General features: G+C 37.5%; 1 protein-coding gene across 1 annotated transcript in view; it reads right to left on the bottom strand.

Moving 5' to 3' along the window:
• Nucleotides 1-7,954: 7,954 nt before the first annotated feature.
• LOC139140343 (uncharacterized) overlaps nucleotides 7,955-24,976 on the bottom strand; it is a 29,211-nt gene continuing 12,189 nt past the window's right edge. The window contains exons 9-11 of the mRNA XM_070709510.1: nucleotides 12,138-12,386; nucleotides 11,345-12,033; nucleotides 7,955-10,439 (exon numbers count right to left, since the gene is read on the bottom strand). Coding sequence (XP_070565611.1) covers nucleotides 10,423-10,439; nucleotides 11,345-12,033; nucleotides 12,138-12,386 — 955 coding nt within the window. The 3' untranslated portion in view covers nucleotides 7,955-10,422. The remainder of the gene's footprint in view (nucleotides 10,440-11,344; nucleotides 12,034-12,137; nucleotides 12,387-24,976) is intronic.

Raw genomic sequence — 24,976 nt, 5'->3', positions numbered from 1 at the left:
CTTAAAGGTCTGCACTATTTTTCACCCAAACTATCTGGATCGTTACCGGGAAGTGAATTAGTGGTCCTATTGTACATGGCAGCATCCATGAATTTAGTCGGGGACATTTGTGGTTACTCAAATAGTGTATTGAACCTGAGCATACGTACTCAGTTAGTCGCTGGCATGACTTTTAAAGCTTTCTTTAGATTTTCTTTTATATAATTATGATTGTCTTTCTGCTTCTCTGTACATTTGATTTTCTCTCTCAAATCTCGTATGAAACTTTTATATTTCTGTCTTTACTTGATTTAGATAGTATGTCTCTGTGATTTTCTACAGGCCCATTGCTGCTTTCACCAACATTAAAATTTAGTTATCTCTGCAGACCAATTATACAGTCGTGAAGTTAATTGCCTTTACCATTCGAATTTGTTCTCACACAATGAAAATGAAATTGATTTCTCAGTCTCCTTTGAGTCACTGATGTCTTGCAAAGTTTTTATATATAACCTTTGTGTGCTTTATCAGTCTCTGTCAAGTCAGGGATTTGTTAATGTTTTCATGTATAATCTTTCTTTATTTCTACGTCTATGAAGTTCTTGTTTTTCCCAAATGTTTTCATGTGTGACCTTTTTAACCCTTTGAGTGCTGCAATTTTTCCCACCAAAATTTTAGTGCAACATTTTGCAAATTTTTATGAATTTTTCTGTAAATTTTTTGATAATTTTGGACCAAATCGAAACCATATTATATTGGCTAAATTTTCTTATCAAAATTTTGGCAAAAATATAAAAAAAATTGACTGGGGTATATCTTTATATGAAGGTGACAAAAATTGACTTTGGCACCCAAAGGGTTAATCTCTCAAGAATCCGTTCCCTCATGCCTTGGTTTCCTTTTCTCGATTCCTCTTCCTCTTATGCAATCTGCATGAAGAGGTCAACTGTTTCACTACTTGCATTCATGCTCAGACCAAAAAAGATAAATTGTGCTGTTCCGATAACATGGTTTTCAAAAATAGGGTAGCTAGGTCGGCAGGAATTTTTTTTCCAAAATATTTTTATTTTTAAAAATGCATTTTTCAGGGGTTGGGGCCGGTCAAACACTGGCCACAACATTTCAAGAAAAATGTATCATACATATAAAAGGAATAAAAACATAAAAGACATGCTCATTCAAGCAAAAATCAAATGCCAAGTAATGAACGCATGATTTTACGGGTTTTTTCTTTTTTTTGTACTTCAGTGCTTACTTAGCTCTAAAAAGTTAAGGGTTGGCAGGTAAAAAATGGGGTAGGTTTGGTATCGGAACAGCACTTTTTTGTTCGGCCTTATGTGATTTGTCATAAATCTTTTGAATATTAATATATTTTGGCTTGACATGGCCTAGGGATTGAATATATAACACGATTGGAACTAATTTAGGATAATTGGATAGTGAATTAACGTCGGTTTAATCTGCAAATGTAAGCTCATCTCCTTTATTTTAAGTTACACACTTGTTTTTATGAGTAATTTGTACTATTGCAACATTCAGCCACACGCCACCTAACACTTTTGAGAAATTTGAACAATATGAAGATCCAATTCTCCCAAATTAGTTCAAATCGTGTTATACCGGTATGTTCTAGTCTCTGTTAAGCAGTTTTTTGCCGTAATAATTCAAAATAAAAAACAATTTCTTCAAATTTAATTGTTTCCTTTTTAATACTCATGTTCACCTTAATTGGTATATAGAATTTCAGACTTGAAAAAGTACTTGTATTTCTTCCATGTATAAAGGTTTACTTCACACAGCCAATCTCAATGTCACTTGTGAAATCAGTTATTCCATCTATGTCTCCATCACTCCCCTGGTTGGCATTGGTTATTCCAACCCATGACATTACCATCAGTGATAATACAAAGCTTGTGCTGGGTTAAACTTCAATTTTGCCAATGACAAATATTTAGCCATCCCGATCCCTTAAACCACCTCAGTGAGGTGTGGTACTGCAGCAGTCTTCTTTACAGAGTTGGAATGAGTTTCTTTACCTTCAAAGATTTCAGTTTTCACTGAGTGTAATTCCATAGAAATAACAGGGATCTGAGACATGTTCACTGAATAGATACCATGGCCAGCTGGCAGGAAATTGACTTCAAGAAATTTAACAGAGTAACTTAAATGATTACAACTCCCTGAATCAGCTATGGAATTACAACAATTCACACACTTTATTCCATTGTCAATGTCAATATTTCAATCGGCTGTTATTTGTCAAAAAAAAAAAAAAACTAGAAAAAATTTACTGCTTGCACACTTTTTTGTATGGTGAGATCTGACAGGCTTTATGTTTCTCAGCATAGTACAGGGTACGTAGAGGGTGCTAAAAAAATTCATGAAATCCAACTGTCACCACACACATACATAGATGAGTAGATCTCGATATATATGCATATCAGTACATGCACACATACAAACTAAATACAAACATACATACATGCATACTCACACACCTACATATAGAGACAGACAGATACATAAATATATACATGACATGAACATACATCTATACTAGTACACACACACATATCTACAAACAAACACATATACACACATACCCATAAGGCAGACATACATACTTACATACAAATACATACATACATACATTCATACAAACACACACACAGTAGCAGCACATTGTTCAGAGAAAATTGAAAGTACAAGCCCACTGAAAACGGAGCATAAAGAGTTTTAAAGCATGTAGACAGTTACACACTGAAAGAAATTTCACTTTCAAATTGATCAAACTCATCGTTTAGGAAAGTTAATAAAAGAGTTTCTGTAAACAGAAATAAACATTGAAGGTGATTTGGTTTGTTGTTGTTGTTCGTTTATTAAATAAAGAAATGATTACAGATCGTGTTCACTGTTAAAAAAAATAAGCTCTTTTTGGTATTTATATACATACCAAATATGAGCTAAAAATAGAATTACCTTTCTTATACAACGAAGAATTGCAGTTACATGATAAATAAATGGTTACCCAGCATCAATGAGACTTGTTCATTGTTGCAATTTCATGTGTGTTGGTTCAATGTCACGACTACAATCTAAACATCTATTATCTAATTTCAGCATGTAAATGACACCCCCTCCCCTGCTGTTCACCTTCTGTCAGGCAGAATGCTACAAACTTTGAAATTGTAGCTCGACACTTTACACAAATCAATATTCTATTCCTCCACTTTTTGTCCTCTCTTGTCTTTGGTCTTTCCCAAAATTCAAATGGTAAAACTCTAACTGTACGTAGGCCCTAATGCTTCTACAAACATGTTATCAGTGAGATTGAAACAAAACCAGACACCATGAGTCCGTAATTGACATGTATCATGAATGTTTCGTGCATCAACTTACCCTCCACGACATTCACAGTAGGCAATCATGATTTCGGAATGTTCCTTGTCTATCAGAAACCACAGATCGTATGTAGACTTTGTTCATATGTGTTCTCTCTTTCTAGGTAGGCTTTACCTTGCGTTTGAATCCACCTAGCGAACTGCTGTCTGATATGTGAATACTGCAGGGTATCGTACTATCTTAGTACACTTTGTAGTCTTCAATCCAGGGACAATCTAAAAACGCAGACTTGTACTTTCATGCCGTAGTCCTACCTATGCCATACCAAGTTGTTACTAATAAAAACATCGCAAAGCCCATTGAATGCAGCTTCAATATATAGTGTCTTCAATCGTTTTGAACCCACAATATACAACATCTAGCGGAGAAGCAACAGACAGAACCGATCGGCCAAATCCCAGCTCTCAAAAATCAGCAGTTAAAAACAAGTATCGTTTACAAACATTTCTATTGCACCTATAAGTTGTCATCGTAGCAACCGTATCTCACGAGATCTCGTACTGTGAGGGGAATCGTCGATTGGTCAATATCCGTTCCAATTTCACAGCGAAGCTCTCCGTCTATTGGTCGATCCGTTCCAAATTCGTTCCAATTTCACAGCGAACCGCTCCCCGTGGAAGTGGAACAATCTTCTCTGTTGAGACAAAGAAATTGGAACGGTGAATCAACGAAGCTTCGCTACATAGCTACGCAGGAGATTGTTCCCTTTTCGCAGAAAATGATGTGTAACAATCATTTTTGAAGAAAGATTTCAAAAGTATGCCCGCGAAGTGCCCTAAAAACAGGTTTGTTTAGGTAATTTAGCCGGATTATTTTGCCTCCGCAATGTGACATGACGCCTTGACGGTGATACAGTAATAAGCCCCTTTACAGTTCCATCCGCGGGCCAGCGTTCTATACCCATGATGCTTTGCGAAACTCGCGGCTTCCGAGGGTACCACTTTGAGCGTATCGCCTATTCTTTAACACAGGCCTGTTATAACCGAAATCATTTTTCGCGTGTTTTCACACTCATTCTGCAAGGAAATGTGAGCTACGCAGTCATCTTTTATATGTCGATGTATTTATAGCTTTTGATGCAACAGTTTGCCAATTGCTCAACAATTTTACGGAAATCTGGAAAAAATTTGTTGGATTCGCGTTTGTTTTAAATCTGCGGTCAGAGCAGATGAAGCAAGCATCCCTGATTTTGCAAAATTAGATTTGTGTAGATGCAACAAAACCTTTGTAGGAGACACCTTCCGGATATGTCTCATCCAACTAACGTGGGACTAGTGTATTTCTCTTCTCCGGTCTAATGATTGCCACTTTGTCGTATCAACTTTTACGTGTTTGTTTACATGAGCGGAGTCTCCCAGTTGTCTCCAAGTTATTTTTGTTTTCAATGGAGTTCGTCTGTGGATATTAAAATCACCAGCATTGTTTTTTAAACGTCCTCTTTACATGCTCAATGCTGCCTCTACGTTCAGTTTGACGGCAGTAATACTATTGTATACTTTCGCGTGAAATCCTTGTCAAAAGCAACAGCCGATTATTGTGATCAACATCCACAGGTGTAAATAAATTAAAACGACACAAATTTCTTCGTCATTTCTATAAAACTGCAAAAAATTGGCGAACTTTATATTCAACAGCTTTCAAAAAGACTTACACATGCAAAATGACTAATTAGCGTACTTTTTTTCGACAGAATAAAAGCAAAAAAAGATTCTGGATATAGCAGGCCTGTGTTAAAGAATAGGCGATACGCTCAAAGTGGTACCCTCGAAGCCGCAAGTTTTGTAAAGCATCATGGGTATACCACGCGGGTCCGCGGAACAGTGTAAAGAGGGGCTTATTCACGAGGCCTGGTTTCTCTGTTGCGTTACCGCGCCGACGTACAGTTGATGTAGTTGGTGAGCGCGCGTCTCGTATTTCTCGTATTCAGGCACAGGGCCCTCGAACTCCAATGATGATGGTGATGGTGATGATGATGATGGTGATTAAATATTTAAAAAATGAAGAAAAACAAAAATATATTTGGACTCCGTAAATTTGTTGTTGTTGTTATTATTGTTTTGTTAATTGTTGATAGTATTTGCAGAAAAGAACAGAGTAAGCTTATGCCCTACAATAATTCAATACAGCCTGATATTGAATTTTGCGGTTCATACTTTCTTTTCTGCAAATACTATCAACAACAACAACAACAATAATAATAATAACAACAACAAATTTACTAAGTCAAAATATATTTTTTATTTTTCTTCATTTTTTAAATATCTAATTAACATCATCATCATCATCATCATCATCATCGGAGATCGAGGGCCCCTTGATTCAGGTCCTTTTTTAAGATTTTGAATTCCATGTTTTTGCCAAAAAAAGAACTGGCACTGTGCTATTTGGTCGAAAAACTGTGATCGACCTGTTTCAGGAAGTGAAAGAAAATATTAACAGTAAAGATGTGAAAATACTCAAATTTTGTCAAAATTGTTTTGGCCTCAATTGCAGTCACTAATCAGCACTCAGCAATCGAAAAATGCACCATAAACACTTGTACATGCGGGTATTTGTGTGAATACCGTCCTTATAGTGTAATGGTTAGCACACTTGCACTTGTGGTGAGAGATCCAGCCACAGGGATACGGCATCATCATAGCGAGAGAGTAAAATAATAAATTTATGATTATGAATACTTTGGATAACCAGATATGAACTGTTTGCAACTTCATTGAAAGTTTACGATCAACATAATGAACAATATTCACCACAGATTAATTCTAAAGGTCATAAAGTTTACAAATATGTAATTAGCTGAAATAAAAATACTAATTCCTTTGACTGCATGCTGTCATTGTATGACCACTTTATATAGCAAGCATAATTGCCTTTGGTCAAGGCCTTCAAGCTCTATATGCCAAACTGTGAAAGCTCATTAGATATACAAATTATAAATCAGCTAACATGAAAATGCAAAATGACTTCCAATATTGGTATAATCTGGTATAATCATCAATGTACATAGCAAATTTTACCAACTTTGATAAAGTAAATCCCGATATATATCCCTAATTAGGAAAGTCCATTAAATATACTAATAAGGAATTTACAGTTGCATATTCAATGATATTATTTCTCAGAAACTATCTCATTAATGCAAAATTGGGATTTGGCTGAAGATAAAATGTTTAATGACTTTCAATAATGTTTTATCATAGTATCTTTAATGTACATAGCAAGTTTCGTCAACTTTGTTCATGTAAATTCAGATAAATATTCCCAATTAGAAAAGTTCATTATATATGCAAATTAGGAACTGGCTGGAGTAAAAATGCTAAAGGACTTTCAATAATGTTGTAGCATAGTATCTTTAATATATATGGCAAGTTTCATCAATTTTGGTTAGGTCAATTCAGATATATCCCTAGTAAGGAAAGTTAATTAAATATGCAAATAGGGAATTGGCTGAAGTAAAATTGCTTAATGCCTTTCATGTATGTTTAATCATAGTAACTGCAATACATGTAGCAAGATTCATCAACTATGGTCAAGTAAATTAAGATATATATCCCTAATTAGGAAAGTTCATTACATATGCAAACAAGGAATTGGGTGAAGATAATTTGCTTAATTAGTTTCAAGAATGTTGTATTACAGTTTCTTCAATATACATACCAAGTTTCATCAATTTTGGTCAAGTCAATTCAAATATATATTCACCTTTTCCTTAGTTTATTAAAAATGCAAATTATGACTTGGCTTAAGTAAAAATACCCAGCGACTTTCATGAATGTTGTATCATAGTAACTTTAATATATGTAGCAAATTTAAGTGACTTTGGTCCAGTCAATTCAGACATATATCCCTAATTAGAAAAGTTCATTAATTATGCAAACTAGCAATTGGCTTCACTTAAAATGCTTAATGACTTTCAATGAAGTTAGGTCATAGAACATTCAATATACATACAAAGTTTCGTCAATTTTGATCAGGTCAATTCAGATATATAGCCTTAATTAGGAAAGTTCATTACATATGCAAATTAGCAATTATCTTTCATCTCACCCCTTAATACCCTTCACGGCTGATATATCTTGGTGGGATCAACATTTGTAGCGAATCTCATCAAATTGTGTGCAGTCGTTCTCAGTGTATATACCTCTTTTTTCCAAAATCATTAATTATGCAAATAAGCTACACCCACCAAAACCTATTAAGTTCTTGCAATTTGCAAACTGAATGTATGTACCAAATTTGATTCTCATCTGATGAGCCGAGGGGTGGACCGATAAGTAGCATTTATTAGGTATGCTGACATCATTGACAGAACAGCCCATAACAGCTGAATCGTGTAGCCAATTCAGCGATTATTGGCCGTTCTACACAAACGTAGAATGTTGGTCTGTTTTCAGTAAATTGACATCTTATGACAATTTTCATGCACTTCAATTTGACTGGTGTTGTAGAAGAATCATTTGCAACCCAACATTGTCTGTGGAAATGATATATGTTGGAATATCACCTACTGGACGTGTCTGGACATCGGGTGACTTTTGACCTCAATAAGACAAGTCACACAACTGCTCAAATTGAATTAAAAGCAATTACTCTATCTTTCAATAAATACAAGTGTAACAGTGGGGTTAGGTGTGGCAGGACTATGACGTCAAAACAAATTCGATAATCCAAATCATACAAGGCAGTAAATATATTACCAGGCCCTTTAGACTAAAATATCGAAACAAAATATTTACAAGGTAATGAAGAACCCTCTTGAAACATAAATACAATCATAAGTGGTGGTACAAGGAAACAAAATTAATGGAAACTTAGTGAAGCTAGTGCTGCATATTGTAAGTTCAAAGTTGGGAATACTGTCAAATATCATTTGCATGAAAATGCTCGCTTTTTGCCGTGGAGTTATAGCATGTATTACAAACTGATTCTTTATTATCCACAGAAATATAATTTATGAGACACTGTGATGATATGGGACAATAATTTGTTGAATTGGTCGCTTTAATGACAGATTTTCTGAACAATGCTTGATTACATAATGAACACACATATTCTGGACCTTAAGAATAAGCCCTCTTGAAAAAGATCAACAGAGTCTTTAAAAGATTTACCTCCTTGATTGCCTTAACAAACCTTTTTTTCCCTAAGTTTGGGAAAATTCCTTAATCTACAATGGAAACTATTTTCATTCTCAAAACTGTGAATTACTGCTGATCTTTCATTGCAGTCTTTCTTCTTGACAATATCATATAGGGCTCAGCCCTTGGCGCCGCAACAGCTGGTAAAGAAAATTTATTTCCTTCTGAAAATGCACAGTCAACACTTACACTGTCAATAACAGTATTGATTCAAAATTAGTAACAAGAAAGAAAAAAATTGTTACATGCTATATACATTAGTAGGACCACTACACATTGCATAAACAATAAATTCAAACACCAAGTTTACCTTCTGATGATAACAGTTTACACATGCTTTGTGACACCATGATAATAACCAGTGTCACATCCAGTATGGCATCAACAGGGGGATTTACCCCTTTACCAGAAAATTTAGTCCATGCATTCTATTTCTACTTGTATCTCTAAGGTGTGAATGGCACCATTTCATGGGGGGAGGATTACAAAGAGGGTGCCGGGATGTCAGCAGAGGGGGAATCCCCCATCTTGTCTACATGAAAAATTGTAACAACCCTTTGTTTAATAAGAGATCTATTGTTCCATCATTATCGTTGAAATAGAAACTACTGCCAACCTTGATTTTGCAAGCTAAAAACCATCAGTCTGTCCAAGAACTGACAATATTTGCATCTAGATATTGACACTGGGGGCGCTCTTCTATATGTGAACGTTGATTATCTTCAAATTCAATCCCAGCATCCTTTGACTTCACACAGCCAATCTCAATGTCACTTGAAAAATCAATTATTCCATCTATAGTCACCATCACTCCCCTGGTTACCCCAACCCATGACACTACCATCAGTGATTAATACAAAGCTTGTACTGAGTAACACTTAAAGTTTGCCAATGACAAATATTAAGGCATCCCATCCCTTAAACCACCTCAGTAACGTGTCGTACTGTAGCAGTCTTCTTTACAGAGTGGGAACGAGTTTCTTTACCTTCAAAGATTTCAGTTTTCACTGAGTGTAATTCCATAGACATAACAGGGATCTGAGACATGTTTACTGAAAAGATATCACAGCTGGATGGCAGGAAATTGACTTCAAGAGATTTAACAGAATAATTTTAATGATTACAACTGCCTAAATCAGCTATGAAATGACAACAATTCAAACACTTTATTCCTTTGTCAATGTCAATATTTCAATGGGCTGTTACTTGTCAAAAAAACCTGGAAAAAATTTACTGCTTGCACACTTTTTTGAATGGAGATCTGACATGTTTCTTGTGTTACCCAGCATAGTACAGGGTACATAGAGGGTGCTAAAAAATTCACGAAATGCATTTCTAATCAATGCAAAGGTTCATTTTCCAATTGTCACCACACACACACATAGATGAGTAGATCTTGATATACATGCATATCAGTACATGCACACAATTACAAACTAAATACATACATTATCACACTTACACACCTACATATAGAGACAGATACATATATACATGACATGTACATGCGTATATACCAGTAGTACACACATACACACACACATATCTACAAACAAACGCATACATACCGTACATATACACACACTCAGACATACATACATACATACTCACAAAAACATACATACATACATTCATACGAACACACACATGGGAGATGCACATTGTTCAAAGAAATTTGAAAGAACAAGCCCACTGAAAACGGAGCATAAAGTGTTTTAAAGCATGTAACAGATTAAATACAAAGAAATTTCACTTTCAAAGTGATAAAACTTTCATCGTTTATGAAAATTAATAAAGGAGTTTCTTGAACAGAAATAGACAAAGGTTATTTGGCTTGTTGTTGAATTACTTGACGTCTTCACATCCTTGGTTTCTTCCTCAGTGTATCCTTGCTTTCCATTGCTTATTTAGAAGAGAAACCTGTGGGAAAAATGACAGTAAGTGACCTAATATTAGGCAGTTTAACTTGTCATTCTCAGGAGGCTGTTTGCATTTCAAGCTTTCAAGACATTGTGCCATGAAATTTACATTTGCATTGAATCGGCATAAAAGCAACATTAGCAACTTTGTCTTCTAGCACTGGGAAACAAAGTCAAGGTCATGCTGTATTAGAGGTCACACAAATAGCCTAGTTTGTGAAATAAGACATGTTCGGCAATGAGGGTTACAACAAGGGGAAGTTCACCAAGGATGTTTTTTACATATGTGCTAGCTTTGTGGTCACTTACCCCAGAAAATCTATTTTTGCCATTTATAACTCGTGCGATTTTTTACAAAAACCGATAGAAATTTTTTCACCCTTGTACTCCTGGTTGAGTTTGTATATCATTAATTTAAAACAATATCAAATAAACAAACAAACAAACAAACAACAAAATCTAACAAGAGCTTCTCCACGCCATACGTTTGCAAACTTGAATAATGCAATACAAAAGTAAGGTAATAAAGAAATAGTGTTAGAATCAATCAAAAAGTGCTTTAGAATGAAATATGAATGGCATTTAGCTGTTGTCTCTTCAAAAGCGCAGTTTACGGTTACAGGTTTGTTACTAAATATAGCTGTACAAGCATGACATTGGACACGCAGCTTGAAATGTGGACAAATTTTATCAATGCTGCATGCATGGCTGTTTTTGCAGCTTGTAGCTTGAGTCATAGATATCTTTTTCAGTATTCATTGTTTCACTAGCAGTCACCTACTAAGATGTATTTTTTTCATTGTTACATGTGTAATTTTCAAAAGCGTAAACTAAAAATGCGGACATATAATTATTTTTGCATATTAATGAGAGAACAACGATGTCAACTGTGAACATTTTCCCCACCTTTCTTCTTCCTGTTCTTGCGAGCGTATCCCCTAGCAACCATCTGTGCCCTCCAAGTTTCAAATGCCAATGGATTTGTCTTTGGGCAGAACCAGTTCCCAAAGTACTGCTTGTGGCTGCTGTCCCTAGCTTGCTTACACTTGTGGCACATCATTACACCAGACCTCGGCTTGTATTGCTTCCTTATTGATGCTCCCTGCTCTCTCTGCTTCCTGTACCACCGTGTACTTCTGGGTATTGATGACCGCTGGTGAGCTGGAGAGACAAAACCCTGGGAAGGCAGTCCTTGCTGTAGCACAACACACACTGGTGTCAGGGATGCTGCCGTCAGGGATGCTGTTGTCAGGGATGCTGTTGTCAGGGATGCTGTCGGCACGGATGCTGTCGTCAGGGATGCTGAGGCTTGTGGAGGCTGTGAGATCAATGTCAAACCCGTTGGTATTGGTTTCGGTAGCAGCTTTGGTGGCACTGCACCGTTCTTTTCCTGGCCGACGGTGTTGGCTGGAGGATCAGAAACACATGGCTGAGGAACTCTGGCGGCTGAAGGAGATGATGGCTTTTTCTTAGGCTTTTTCTTCGGCTTTTTCTCAGCATCTTTGCGGGCTGCAGATGCTGAGGCAGAAGATGCAGGCACTCTCACTCTTTTTTGTTTTGCTCTCTTTTCATGAGATCTATCAAGATTCTTGTACCTAGGGGAAAAGAAGACAGTAATTATACACAGGGAATTAGTCTGGCTTTATACTGTTTGCAAATGTCACTGATTATTATGTTAGCTGATCAACGTTCTACTTACCACTGTGTTAGGGTAGCATAGCTAATGTCGTAAAGTTCCATAGATGTGTTTCGCTTAATACTAGCATCATCTAGCACCTTTCCTCTGATGTTGTTGTATGCCCTACACACCAAGGTCCACCTCAAAGTTGTCTTGCCGCCGATTTTTCTTGATGATGGGTATAGATCACACAGCTTTGTCATAAGGCATTCCACGTAGCGGTTACAGTCAGGCCACTGGACACGCGAAGCGTTCTTACCTGGACAGCGCCTAAAAATCCACGCCAACACAAAAAAAAAAGAATTTGGTGTGTATTACACTGTACAATCCCCAACTTATGACATAAGGACAGGGCTTGACAATTTTTTTTCCAGTTCACTTGTCCGTTGGACAAGTGGATTTTCAATTTCACTTGTCCTCTCAAAAATTTTACTTGTCCTCCATTTGTAATAATCAAGACCAAAATACTTGCGACGAATTCCGTAGCGGCTTTCAGGGCTTTCTTATCTGGCAAGTAATTAATGAGATTTTGAACAAAAGTACCAGGAAACTTACTCCCTGTAAAATTAATTCGTCTGCACCCGATACCGCTATCTTGACAGATAGCACCGACATTGCAGATGAATTTAACAGGTTTTTTACAAACATTGGCCCAAGTCTTGCGTCTAGGTTTACTTCTGCCTTAGATTACAAACGATACCTCAGTGGGTGCTATCAGAATTCGTTCTTTTTTCGCCCTATTTCTGAACAGGAAGTCCTAAATGAAATAAACAATATAGATTACCGTAAAGCTGTTGGTTACGATAAAATTCACCCCAAACTAGTTGTCGATGCTGCTAGTATCATCTCCCGTCCCCTTGCGCACGTCATTAACTGTTCATTATCCCATGGTAAATTTCCCGATGCACTGAAAATAGCAAAGATAATTCCAGTTTTCAAAAAGGGGGCCGTCGAGGAAGTCAGTAACTATAGACCTATATCAATTCTCTCCATTCTCAGTAAAATCTTTGAATCAGCAGTCAATAAGCAGTTAATGAATTACCTCGAGACTAAAAATATTCTTTTAGACACACAATTTGGTTTTCGTAAAAAATTTAGTACAAAGCTAGCACTTGTAGACTTGGTCTCTGATATATCAAAGCATCTGGACAACAGTCATCCTACACTTGGTCTTTTTATTGACCTAAAAAAAGCTTTTGATACCATCGACCATACCATTCTGGTACATAAGTTGGAGCATTATGGTATCAGAGGAATTCCTTTACACTGCATGGTTTGAAAGTTATTTATCATGTCGAAAACAGTCTGTCAACATTGACAATGTGTCATCTTCATATAGGGAAATAAAATGTGGCATCCCACAAGGGTCTATTCTTGGCCCAATACTGTTTTTAATTTATATCAATGACATTGCAAACTGTAGCAGCTCTTTTCACTTCAGACTTTTTGCTGATGATACCAATCTATTTAAGTTTTTGGAAGGCAATGACCTCAATCTAGCGCACATAAATTCAGACTTCCAAAATGTCTGTGATTGGTGCCATGCTAACAAGCTGACTATCAGTGTTGAAAAGACAAACTTCATGATCTTTAAAACATCGAGAAGAAAGGTAAATGTGCATGGCAGGATGGAAATTGACGGATGTCCCATAGAAAGTGTTCAGTCAGCAATTTACCTTGGGTTTCATTTGATGAGAACCTTACATGGAAGTCTCATGTCCAAAAAGTTGTAAAGGCTATAGCCCCCAAAATTGGTCTAATTTCTCAGTTAAGGCATTATGTACCAAGACATATCCTTCTTTTGTTATATAATTCACTAATTCTACCACATATTACATACTGTATTGAAATATGGGGCAATACATTTACTTCGTATCTAGAGCCAATACTCTTGTTACAAAAGAAACTTGTCCGTCTGATTACATTTTCTGACTTCCGCGCTCCCTCTGCCATTTTATTCCAACAACTTCGAATCTTAGATGTTCATCAACTCTGTAAACTTCACACATGTTTGTTTGTATATGATCTGCGTAAAGATCATTTTGCCCATGATATACATCATTACCTAAATCCAATTCCCCATGATTACACCACCCGCTTCGCTTCTCTTGACAATTTCTCTATTCCTAAAGTTCATTTGACACAGAGTAAACACAACTTTACGTATGCTGCAACACTTCATTGGAACTCCCTACCAAATCATATCAAAAATATTTCAGAGAGAAGATTATTTGCAGCTGCTTTAAAGGCGTACCTGCTCATGTAATTTACTGTGTATTGTATTTTATTTTATTGAGTATTGTAATCTTCTTGATTTGCAGTTGACATTTAGTAAACTACTATTATGCTCGTTTAAAGGTTTCTCATACGGTTACACTTGAACTCGCTATAGTAAAATCACATTTGTTAGGGTCGTGGACTTGACTAGTTCAAATAGAACTATTTCCATGACCTCACCAGAAATACTTTTTGAGTTTACTCCTTTGCTATGTACGATGTTCGTGATTTTCTGGAGAAATAAATTACAATTACAATTACAATTATCTTGGTAATTTTCGCCGATGTTACCGCCAATTTTTTTCAAAAGTTTACATTGAAGTAGGCCTGCGTACGGTCTGTGTGTTTCCGGCGTCACACGGCCTCCACCACAAGAGGCCGTATAACGCCGGGAACTCACAGACCTGTACGCAGAGCTAACATTGAATTTGAAGGTATAGGTATATATCATACATCGGCTTCCCGTGTTTGGCAAGCATAAATGCCGTCGTAAAAACATTGGTCAGTTTCTATCGCTGGTCGTCGTCATTCGGTTCACGCATTGCGAGTGCATGCGATCGGATTGTTGCAAGTGAAACCGTACTATCGGGCTCAGCGGGACCCACAAAATTTCCACAATCATTGGTCCCCGTCACGATCTCATCTGCGATGCGCCAAACAGTCCAAATGCGGTTGACTAAACTCGTGAGACCTTATCGATTCAACGCGAAACATGTCGTATCTGTCAAGAAAAGCATTTCGCTTGGTTTGGTCATGGAGGTAGTCTCTTCCTACCTCCGCTCCATGCTTTGGCAATGGTGGGGTATTTGAGACACGACGTACTGAACATTTTGGAACCGTCATATTTCAACCAAGGCCACTGTGCTTTCCAAATTCCATTTCGGGAGATAACATCTACGGCGTTTTTCCTCATCATAACGCTTATGTTTAGATCTTTTGTCAGAAACATCGATCATCACATCGAGTCGTCGATTCTCAGACGATCCACTCACGCTGGCCCTCGTGGCGCCGTCGTAAATCATCACAATGTCGTTTCTCAGAGTTACACAATGCCCATCGTCGTAAACTACGTGCCTCTTTACGGCAACAACTTTGCTTGGTTTTTGGGTAGGTCTGCGGAGCGGAAATTACGCTCTGGCTCGCGAAAATGCACAATGCCTTGTTTGCATTAGTGGAAATATTACCGTAAAATACTCATATTTACAGCGATCACTCCACAAACTATCTGCCAACAATGTTCGTCTACCTCGCGAGGGCCGCATAAATGATTTTTAAGTACTGCACGGTCGATTGCCTACTATGGCATTGGGTTTTGCAATTTTTTACCTAATTTGTTGGGGCGGAGCAGTCAGCATACAACAAAGAAATGCTGTTTACGCCAAATTTTGAGCAACTTTTTAATTGGACGATGAAACAATTTCATGTCGATCATCGAAAAATTGCAACATTGTGTGAGTCGGCAAATGAATCGCAGAAGAACGTCACAATTGTATCTAAAAAAGTCAGTGATTGACATTTATTTTGTGTGAACGACAACGCAAATCGGGCGACACGTTCACAAATCGCAACTTAGGTTCGCGTTGATTGCACCAGAAGTTGTATAAACAACTTGTCCGGCGGGCGACCAGATTTTATTTTTGACTTGCCCGAACGTAAATTTCACTTGTCCCGGGCGTCGGGCGATAGGAATTGTCAAGCCCTGTAAGGAGACAATCCACATCTACAAAATATCAGCTGCTTTGCAAAGCTGGTCTGACAGAAAATGAAAATAAAAACGTTTTTGAAAAAATTAAAATTTTTTATGTTTATTCCTGTCTTTTCTTTGGCAGTGCAATGTACTTTTTCTGATTGGTGAAAGGAAAAATACCGTCAAGGACAGTGTGCTCACATTCAGTTTGAATTGGTCTATTCGAGAAATATTTAAACCAGGAAAAACAAGAATGACAAAAGCAAATAAGGTCTCCAACTTAGGTCCTGGACAAGCAGATCCTAAATACATAAGCAAATGTCAACAACAAAAAATAGACAGAGAAGGTTTGATAAAAAGAAAAGGTGGGAGTGGGTAAAAAAATGTAAAAGGGATCTGGTAAAAAGTAATGCTACCTCATCAATCTTCTAGACCCTACCCCCTCCTGAATATCAAATGTTCCATCCCTTAGTATTATATAACGCCAGATGACAGGAAATGTATTTACAACCTTGGGGAGTTTTTCATTAAAGCCCCCACTCAATTATCAGATTTATCTCATATAAATATTATTTCCTTGATAAAATATTCAATGGAAAACAAAAGAATGACAAACTGTTAATGGGCTGTTGACACATTTGCTAATGCGAGAACCAGGAATTGAGAAGGGCGCCTTTAATGAGATGAGTGTTTTCATTCTAATGTAAACAGCACCTCCATGCTTTGATGATTAATTTGAGAAAATTGGCCAAGTGCCAATTCCTCTGTGCTTTGAAATATTTGATACAAAGATTGTACCGCAGTGTTCTCCCCAGGCCATTTTAGCGTAGCGGTCCCGCTACGCTTTCGCCTCTCCCCGCTACGCTTTAAAATATTCCCGCCATCCTTTAGTTCACACGCTAGCGCTCTGCGTAGCTACCAGCTGTTGCATGCATTGTCTACACATTAGCGCTCACTGCAACTTTCAGCCTGGTGAAAGAGTGGAAGGTGTGAAGTATGGTATGCGTCCGATAAGTTGTCCGGAAGTGTTGAGAGGAACGTTAAAACAATAGAAGAATCGGCTGGGTTGTTCACAAATTTTCATTCTACAACGACTATTACGAGTACGACCAAATAAGACCTTTAGTCAGTATGCATCGCGGACAAGTATTGACAGAGTTAGGCGGTGTAGCACTAGCAGGGCCTTTGATCACATCCCCATGCTTTGATCAACAAAATGGACCGCAAAAGAAACAAGAGAAGCAGTTGACTGGTGAGGTTGATTGTGATTTTACAACGATGATCTTTTTTTTTGTCCGAGTACGATCACGATCGCGATCGAGTTCACATTGCATAAATTTCAATATGGCGGCGGCCATGTTGGCCGTCGTGTTTATCGTGTTGACATTGATCCTGGCGATGGCGTCGAGTGTGGTTCCACTCTGACACGTTCTCTGAGAGATTTTACACCTGATTTTCGAGTGATTCTAGTCGTACTTAGTTCATGTCTTGTGATTATCTTGGTGGTATTTTTTAAATCAAGAATCGAACGACGATGTTCAGTGGCAGTGGCAATGGTAGTTACGCGGGGGGGGGGGGGGGGGGGGATGGTCGAAATCGATCCCCGTGATGAAAAATTATTCGCGGTGTTTGTCGTTCGAAAATGATATAAAACTCAATTGCATTTGAATGGTGTAAAGCTTAAACTTGTCAATTTTCCTCTTTGTTGGCAATTTTTGACAATTTTATTTGCAATCTATGTTTAATGAAACTCCAATCAGACGAACCATTGCTTGCTTTCAATCTGAACTTGCTGTTACTGTTTGAATCTTCTGTTTTAATTGCAAAATACTGTGATGATTTATTTAAGTGTAATAAATAAAGAGTTTCCATGATGTTCAAACTGCATACTTGTGTGTTACCGTTGCATTTTGTAGTGAGTGTACATGAATGTGTGGGTGCATGTGCAAGCTTATATCCGTATGCAAATATAAATTAATGATATGCAAATGATTATGCAAATTAGCCGCTATGCTTTGGCTGGATCCTGGGGAGAACACTGTATCGAGTTTACATTACGAATGTGAAATATGGGGCTATCATGAAGCCAAAGTTGTTGAAAATGTCCATATCAAGTTCTGTAAATTGTTACTTTCTTCACATTCATCGTATATTCACGTAGCTGTGAGAGGGGAGCTAGGTCGCCCTACTCTAAGGTCTATACGTCTAGTGAGGATGATAAAGTATTGGCTGAGAATTTTGAAAATGAATGCTGATCGGTATGTTTTGCAGTGTTATCACCTCTAGTGTACTATGGTGGAGGCAAACAAGGAATGCTGGGTAAAAAATCTTAAGAGTTTTATTCACATATGGATTGCTGATACGTGGTATAATCCAGGGCGTTGGAGATGAAAATAGATTTATTTGTATTTTTTGCCAACGATGCTTGGACATTGATTTTCAAATTGGTGTGAAAAGGTAGTTTCACTGGACAGATTGTCTAGCTACCAATTGTTTAAAACTGATTTGGACTTAGAAACATACCTCACCATTGACATGAAACCTGTATTTTGTTCAGCATTACTTAAATTTAGAATTTCAGCTCATTCTCTTATGATTGAAAAGGGAAGACACTTGGGAATTCAAAGAATGGACAGAAAATGTCCGGTGTGTATGGATAGTATTGAAGATGAGTTTCATTCCTTTTCGTTTGTCCTCTTTATGTAGAACTCAGAAATCAATATATTCCAAGTTTTTTTACAGATCAGCCACTATCACAATATAAATTCATAAGAACTATGAACGCTATAAACCTAGTAGTTATAAGGAATTGTGCGAGATACTTGTTCTATGCTTTTGAAAAAAGAGCATTGTTTTTACAAGATTTATGATTGTAATGATTTTGCCTTTTTTATGACTGAAAATCTGTTTGGCAGTATCAGTTCATGGATACACCTTTGACTCTCTAAGTGTTGCTATGTATTGATTTGTAAGCTTGTACATTGGGCCGGTGGCCTGTAGTACTTACTGAATAAATACTACTACTACTACTAAACAGCACTTAAGTTAGTTACAGATAGTGAAATGCCTTCCTTTGTGGGCGGTGATTACAACATCTGGAATGATCCTGGATCCAAATTTCTCATCAGTTCTTGTATGTCTTACATAGAAAAGTTGCAAAATTGGTCCGCAATGAAAAAATTCAACTCAGCTTTGTTTTCTGGATCAAATTTTCCTACAAATTGATACCAAATATGACAACATTATGTTCACAGCCTTCAAAACTGTCTCACAACATATCCTGGGTTGGTGTAGGTCATTTAAGGTCACAAACTGAGAAAAATTACCAAAAATATACAAATTTGGGGGTTCCCAACACTTTGAGCAGAAAATTTATCTAATAACATCCCTCAGGGCTTTATACCAAATTACAAAGCTATCAAACAAGTAATTTTGAGAACAAGTTTTCTTGACCAACAAGTCATCATTATAGAAGAGTCCTTTCATTAATTTGGTCTGTGATAAAAATACTTTGATACAGATGGCGCTCAATGGCCAAGAATGAGTTCCATGGTGATGAAAACATAAAACCAATGTAGGCCACCATCCTGAACAGGGTTCTCAAAATTTTTTAAGTACACGGAAAATTCAGAAAAGTAGGCGGTTTAGCTTCTGTGTGCAACCAGGTTCCCTGGACGGGCGGAAAGGAGGGGGGAGACAGTTCTGAGCAATTTCATGCATTCTCATACAGTGTATAAAGGCTATTCCAACATACACACAGGGGGGAGGGTTTCAGGGAGGGGGTCCCCTCCGTGTGTGCAAGAAATTTTAAAATTTGAAGGCATTTTGTAGTAATTTCATGCATTATTGTACTGTATGAAAGACCATTTTAGCATAAGAGTGTTAAGGATTATTTTTAAATTTGAAGACATTTCTGAGCAATGTCATGCATTCTTATACGATGTGTAAACGCTATTTCAACATACACACAGGGGGAGGGTTTCTGGGACGGGGTCCCCCGTCCCGTGGGCAAAGACATTTTGGAGTAATTTTATGCATTCTTGTACAATATTAAAGACCATTTCTGCATACAGAATAATCATTATCATTGCCATTTACAACATGTAAACAAAGTCAGAAAAATTAATTTGATATCACTCGGGCCTGTCAACTGCATTCAGTTGACAAGGATAATAGCAAAATTTCACCAGAGTGTTGTGTAGAATTATGTTTAGCTCATGACTTGAACAAACATTTTGAAATACAACATAGAGTGGGGCATAGGGTTTTCACAACCCAGATAACGATCCGCCAGAATCCTGACCAGTCTGCTGTACAAAGTGTTTTCCTGATTTAAATAAACTTGATTGAAGATACAGTAAAATTAAACAATTTATTCAATTCAATGAATTATAGGAACACAATTTTCAGTGATTTTAATTCACTGTACTAATTTCACGAATCCGCGAGCTGATTATTGATTTTTTGCTGATGTTGAATATAATTGAAAAAGAGAGCTAAATTTCAGTGTTCATGTTGGATAAAACCTCAAACTAACGACACTGAACGCCAGCTTGTACTACACCGTGTGTGTACAAAGCACCGGTAGTCAATTGTAACACAGTACACACAACGCGATATTGGTCGACCTGAAATTTGACACTGTGATCGACGTAGCGTTTCAAAAGTACGAAAAGTGAGACCAAGTAATTTTTGTTTATTTAGATTTGATCTAAACCTCCCAAAACCAACAGGCAAAGTCAGAAAATTAAAGTTTTCAAGCGTCGACTTCTCTTCCGCGATGCACAAAACCACGGCCCCTCCACAAAACGCGATGTCGATCGACTTGAGTTGAATATTGACATCATGATCAACCATGCATGGATTGACGGTGCGTTTCGAAAGTATGAAAAATGAGACTCAGTAACTTGTGGTCGCTTATGATTTGATCAAAAACCTACCAAACCAATCAGTCAACTACCGTAAAATTCCCAATTGAGGCCGCACCTCTAATTGAAGCCGCACCCTGACTTCGAAACATTGTCTTGGCTCATTGTTAGCCCATTTTGGGTTTTTGAATTGTACCATTATAGAAGCCGCACCCCTTCTCTGAGCCCATCATGAAACAATGCATGCTGAAATTCACACCAGCTGGCTTGCGTCGCCTCATTGACTTGTGCTAATGATTGACAGGTGTCTTACTTACAGAAAAAATACCCAATAAAAAGTTCCTTTTTAACACTACTACCATTGTGCATTTTGTCATTGTAACAAAAGTACAAACAATGCCCCATGTATCGGCACGTTTGTGTGTATGTTTGAACACGGCCGAAGTTTTTGTCAGTGTGGTAAACACCGCCATAGTCAATTACCTGATGCAACAATTTTGAAGCAACGGTGTTTGTGTACAAGTTAAAATAGTTGAGAGATTGAGATACCATGTTTCAAATACGTAGTTTTCATTCAATACCCACGTACCCTTACCGATGCCTGACGTACAACAACACCACCTGCATCATATTGACATAATGAACTGCCTATACTGTACTGTGGCTGCTGAATGACCATGGTGGGTGCATATAAGCTTGTACACGTTCCGTTTTTGATCATGAGAAAATAAAATTTGACCACAAAACAGTTCACAAAAACATGCCAGTAAAGTTACCAAAGGTCATTCACTTGCCTTTATTGCACTATCCGAGTATGAGCCACCGGTTCGGCAACACAAGACAGCTGTAAATCAAGGGGACCCCCATCTGCCATGGACGCTTAATTTATGCTAATTTTATGCACGATTTTTTCAAAACCATTTGATCTTCTATCGCTTTCAAAATCGACTTACACGTCCAAAGAAATTGATTGTACAATCTCTGAATACAGAAGTGACATTTTTGTGAAATTTCAGCGTCCAAAAACCCCTAAACTTGAAACAAAGACATCATGCATGCTGCTGCCAGTGCTGGTCAACATGGCCGACCTTAGTGAGACTATTCTATTTAGGGGACGGGGGTCAGCAGGGTCAGAGAATCAAGAAAGTACTGGAAAAACGTGTCATTTTCCTTACGATGCTGTCAAGGGAACTCCAGTTTCCCATTGTTTTAACATCTTTTAATAGTTTCCTTATTATCTAAAAGGAATTTTACCAAGTTTAACGACCAAATACACTCTCCTAACGTTTCTATATTGGAGTTACACTAGGGTAGGGGCTTTTTATGTGGGTAATTTATTCACGCAGAATTCATTGGTACTAATTTGCATAACAATAGCGATTGCCCCTGCAATGCTTGATGAGCATTGAGAAAAATATCGAAACACAGGAAATGTACGTAATTGAAGCCGCACCCCGACTTCAGTGCGTGATCCCAGGGGTCCCTCAAAAATGTTTCTAATACAAGCCGCGGCTTCAATTGGGAATTTTACGGTAGGCCCTACTCTTACGCAGAAAACCAAAGCTCTCAAGCGTAGACTTTCTCTTCCGCGTTTGAGCGAAACAAAAGTTGGCTTCATTCGGAAATGGTCGGCTATTCGCGGGCATAACGTAATTGTATGTTAGTCCAATTTTCGGCTATACCCGATGTGAACGTTGGAATATCGGGCGAGCTAGGTTGACCTTGAGAGCGATTCCCAGTGTATAGTACAACACATTCGCTGATCGTGGTACTACAGTGATAGCAACAATTTAACCGCGTAAATTGCTAGACTACATATAGCCACATCGGCACTTCTAAAATATTATCTGCGGCTTGCAAGACCACCAAAAAATCTAATTATTGTTATCAAAACCAGAATTTCCGGGCCAGAGAGCGAAACAGAGCTGAAAAGTAGCCGGCCAAAATACGAAAGTAGCCGGTCAATTTGGCCGGCATCCGGCTAAAAATGAACACGCTGCTAAAGTTCATAAAATGAGTCAACTAGGAATTAATCAACAGGATGTTGCAAAACATTTTTGCATACAATCCTAACACTTAACAGATTTTCAATGGAGCCATATTTCATAAAGTTTGATGCAGTATTTACAACACTATGAGATCAACATCTGTATCAAGTCAAGTCATGTGTATTATTGAATGTTCTTTTAGCACGACCAAACATTTACATTACCTGAACTAGTAATGTTTCGCCTGTCCTCTTCGGCAGGCTTTGTCAAACTGTCTTTTTGTTGTCATACCGCTAGGTGGCGCCACCTCATACATACGGTATGTATAAATAAGTCAATGTTCTTGTACCAACTTTCAATAAATTTGCTTGATACATGTCTGAATTATGGTTCGGGACATGAAAAAATCGAAAAAAAAAATGGCCACACAGCGGCCATAGTGGATTGTATCACAAAACAAATCAATGTGCATATGTATGACAAAGGTCAATGTCCTTGAACTAAGTTTGAATAAAATCGGTGAATAAAATAAGTTGAGACGTGCCTAAGTTTTGGCTAAGGACACGAAAAAATTGTAACAAAATGGCTGCCATGCAGCCATATTGGATCATATCATGAAACAAATTGACGTACATATGTATGACATAGGTTAATGTCCTTGTACCAACTTTGAATAAAATCGGTTGAGATATGCCTGAGTATTATGGCTCTGTACATGAAATCGTAACAAAATGGCCACACGGCAGTCATATTAGATCGTATCAAATAACAAATTGACATGCATATGTATGACATTAGTCAATCTCCTTGTACCAACTTTGAATAAATTCACTTGATACATGTCTGAGTATTATGGCTCTGTACATGAAAACATCATAATAAAATGGCTGCCTAGCGGCCATATTGGATCGTATCACAAAACAAATCGACATACATATGTATGACATAGGTCAATATCCTTGTACCAACTTATAAAATCTGTTAAGATATGCCTGAGTTATGGCTCTGTACATGAAAAAATCGTAACAAAATGGCCACACGGCAGCCATATTGGATCGTATCACAAAACAAATGGACGCGCATATCTATGACATTGGTCAATGTCCTTGTACCAACTTTGAATAAAATCGGTTGAAACATGTCTGAGTTATGGCTCTGTACATGAAAAAATCATAATAAAATGGCTGCCTGGCGGCCATATTGATCATATCACAAAACAAATCAACGTACATCTATATGACATATGAAGTAATCCTTGTACCAAGTTTGAATGAAATCGCTTTTTGCATCTCTGAGATATCTGCGTGAACGGACGGGCCCATGCACACACGCACGGACGTAAGCACGGACGGACATGACCAAACCTATAAGTCCGATCGGACGGTGTCCGTTGGGACTAAAAATGACAATATTGTCTTAAAAATACAAATTTGTACATTTCAGGACAATTTCCACATATCTAACTATTGTCATCTCTGTATGTCTGTGTACCAAATATAAAAGCTGTCTGTCCAGGGGTTTAAAAAAGAAAATACTGTTTAAGATATTTTGACCAAATATGACAAATTTTCTCCAAATTAATAATTTTCCCAATTTTGTCATAATTTCAACAAATTAGAAGAGTAACACCCTTGCAAAGATCTCATTAGGGGACGTTTCCATCTAAAAAACAATGCATATTCAATGCACATTCACCCTTGAAATAGGGGTTTCAAGGGGTATGGAGCTCCTAATTAAAGTTATTTGCCATCTCGTAAGCTATTTGCAATATGTGATTAGAGATAGCGATTAAGTGGGTGTACAGGGAAGACATCTCTGCCTTACACACTTCACTCATACAGACAATCGTTCGCCTTGAACTTCTTTGAACATTGTACCCTAATTTTCACAGAATAGGACCTATAGATATACTACAAGCCATATGTTAGTTCAAATTAATAAAAGTAGGAACAAATTCCGATGTCCTGAAATGATAATACTGTTGTCAAGGTTTACACAAGACTGAGTTTGTGCCGCTTCACTGTGCAATACCTTGGCATA

Source organism: Ptychodera flava, chromosome 1 (genome assembly GCF_041260155.1).
Source record: "Ptychodera flava strain L36383 chromosome 1, AS_Pfla_20210202, whole genome shotgun sequence".
Taxonomy (NCBI): domain Eukaryota; kingdom Metazoa; phylum Hemichordata; class Enteropneusta; family Ptychoderidae; genus Ptychodera; species Ptychodera flava.
This window is presented reverse-complemented; position numbering and strand designations above follow the sequence as displayed.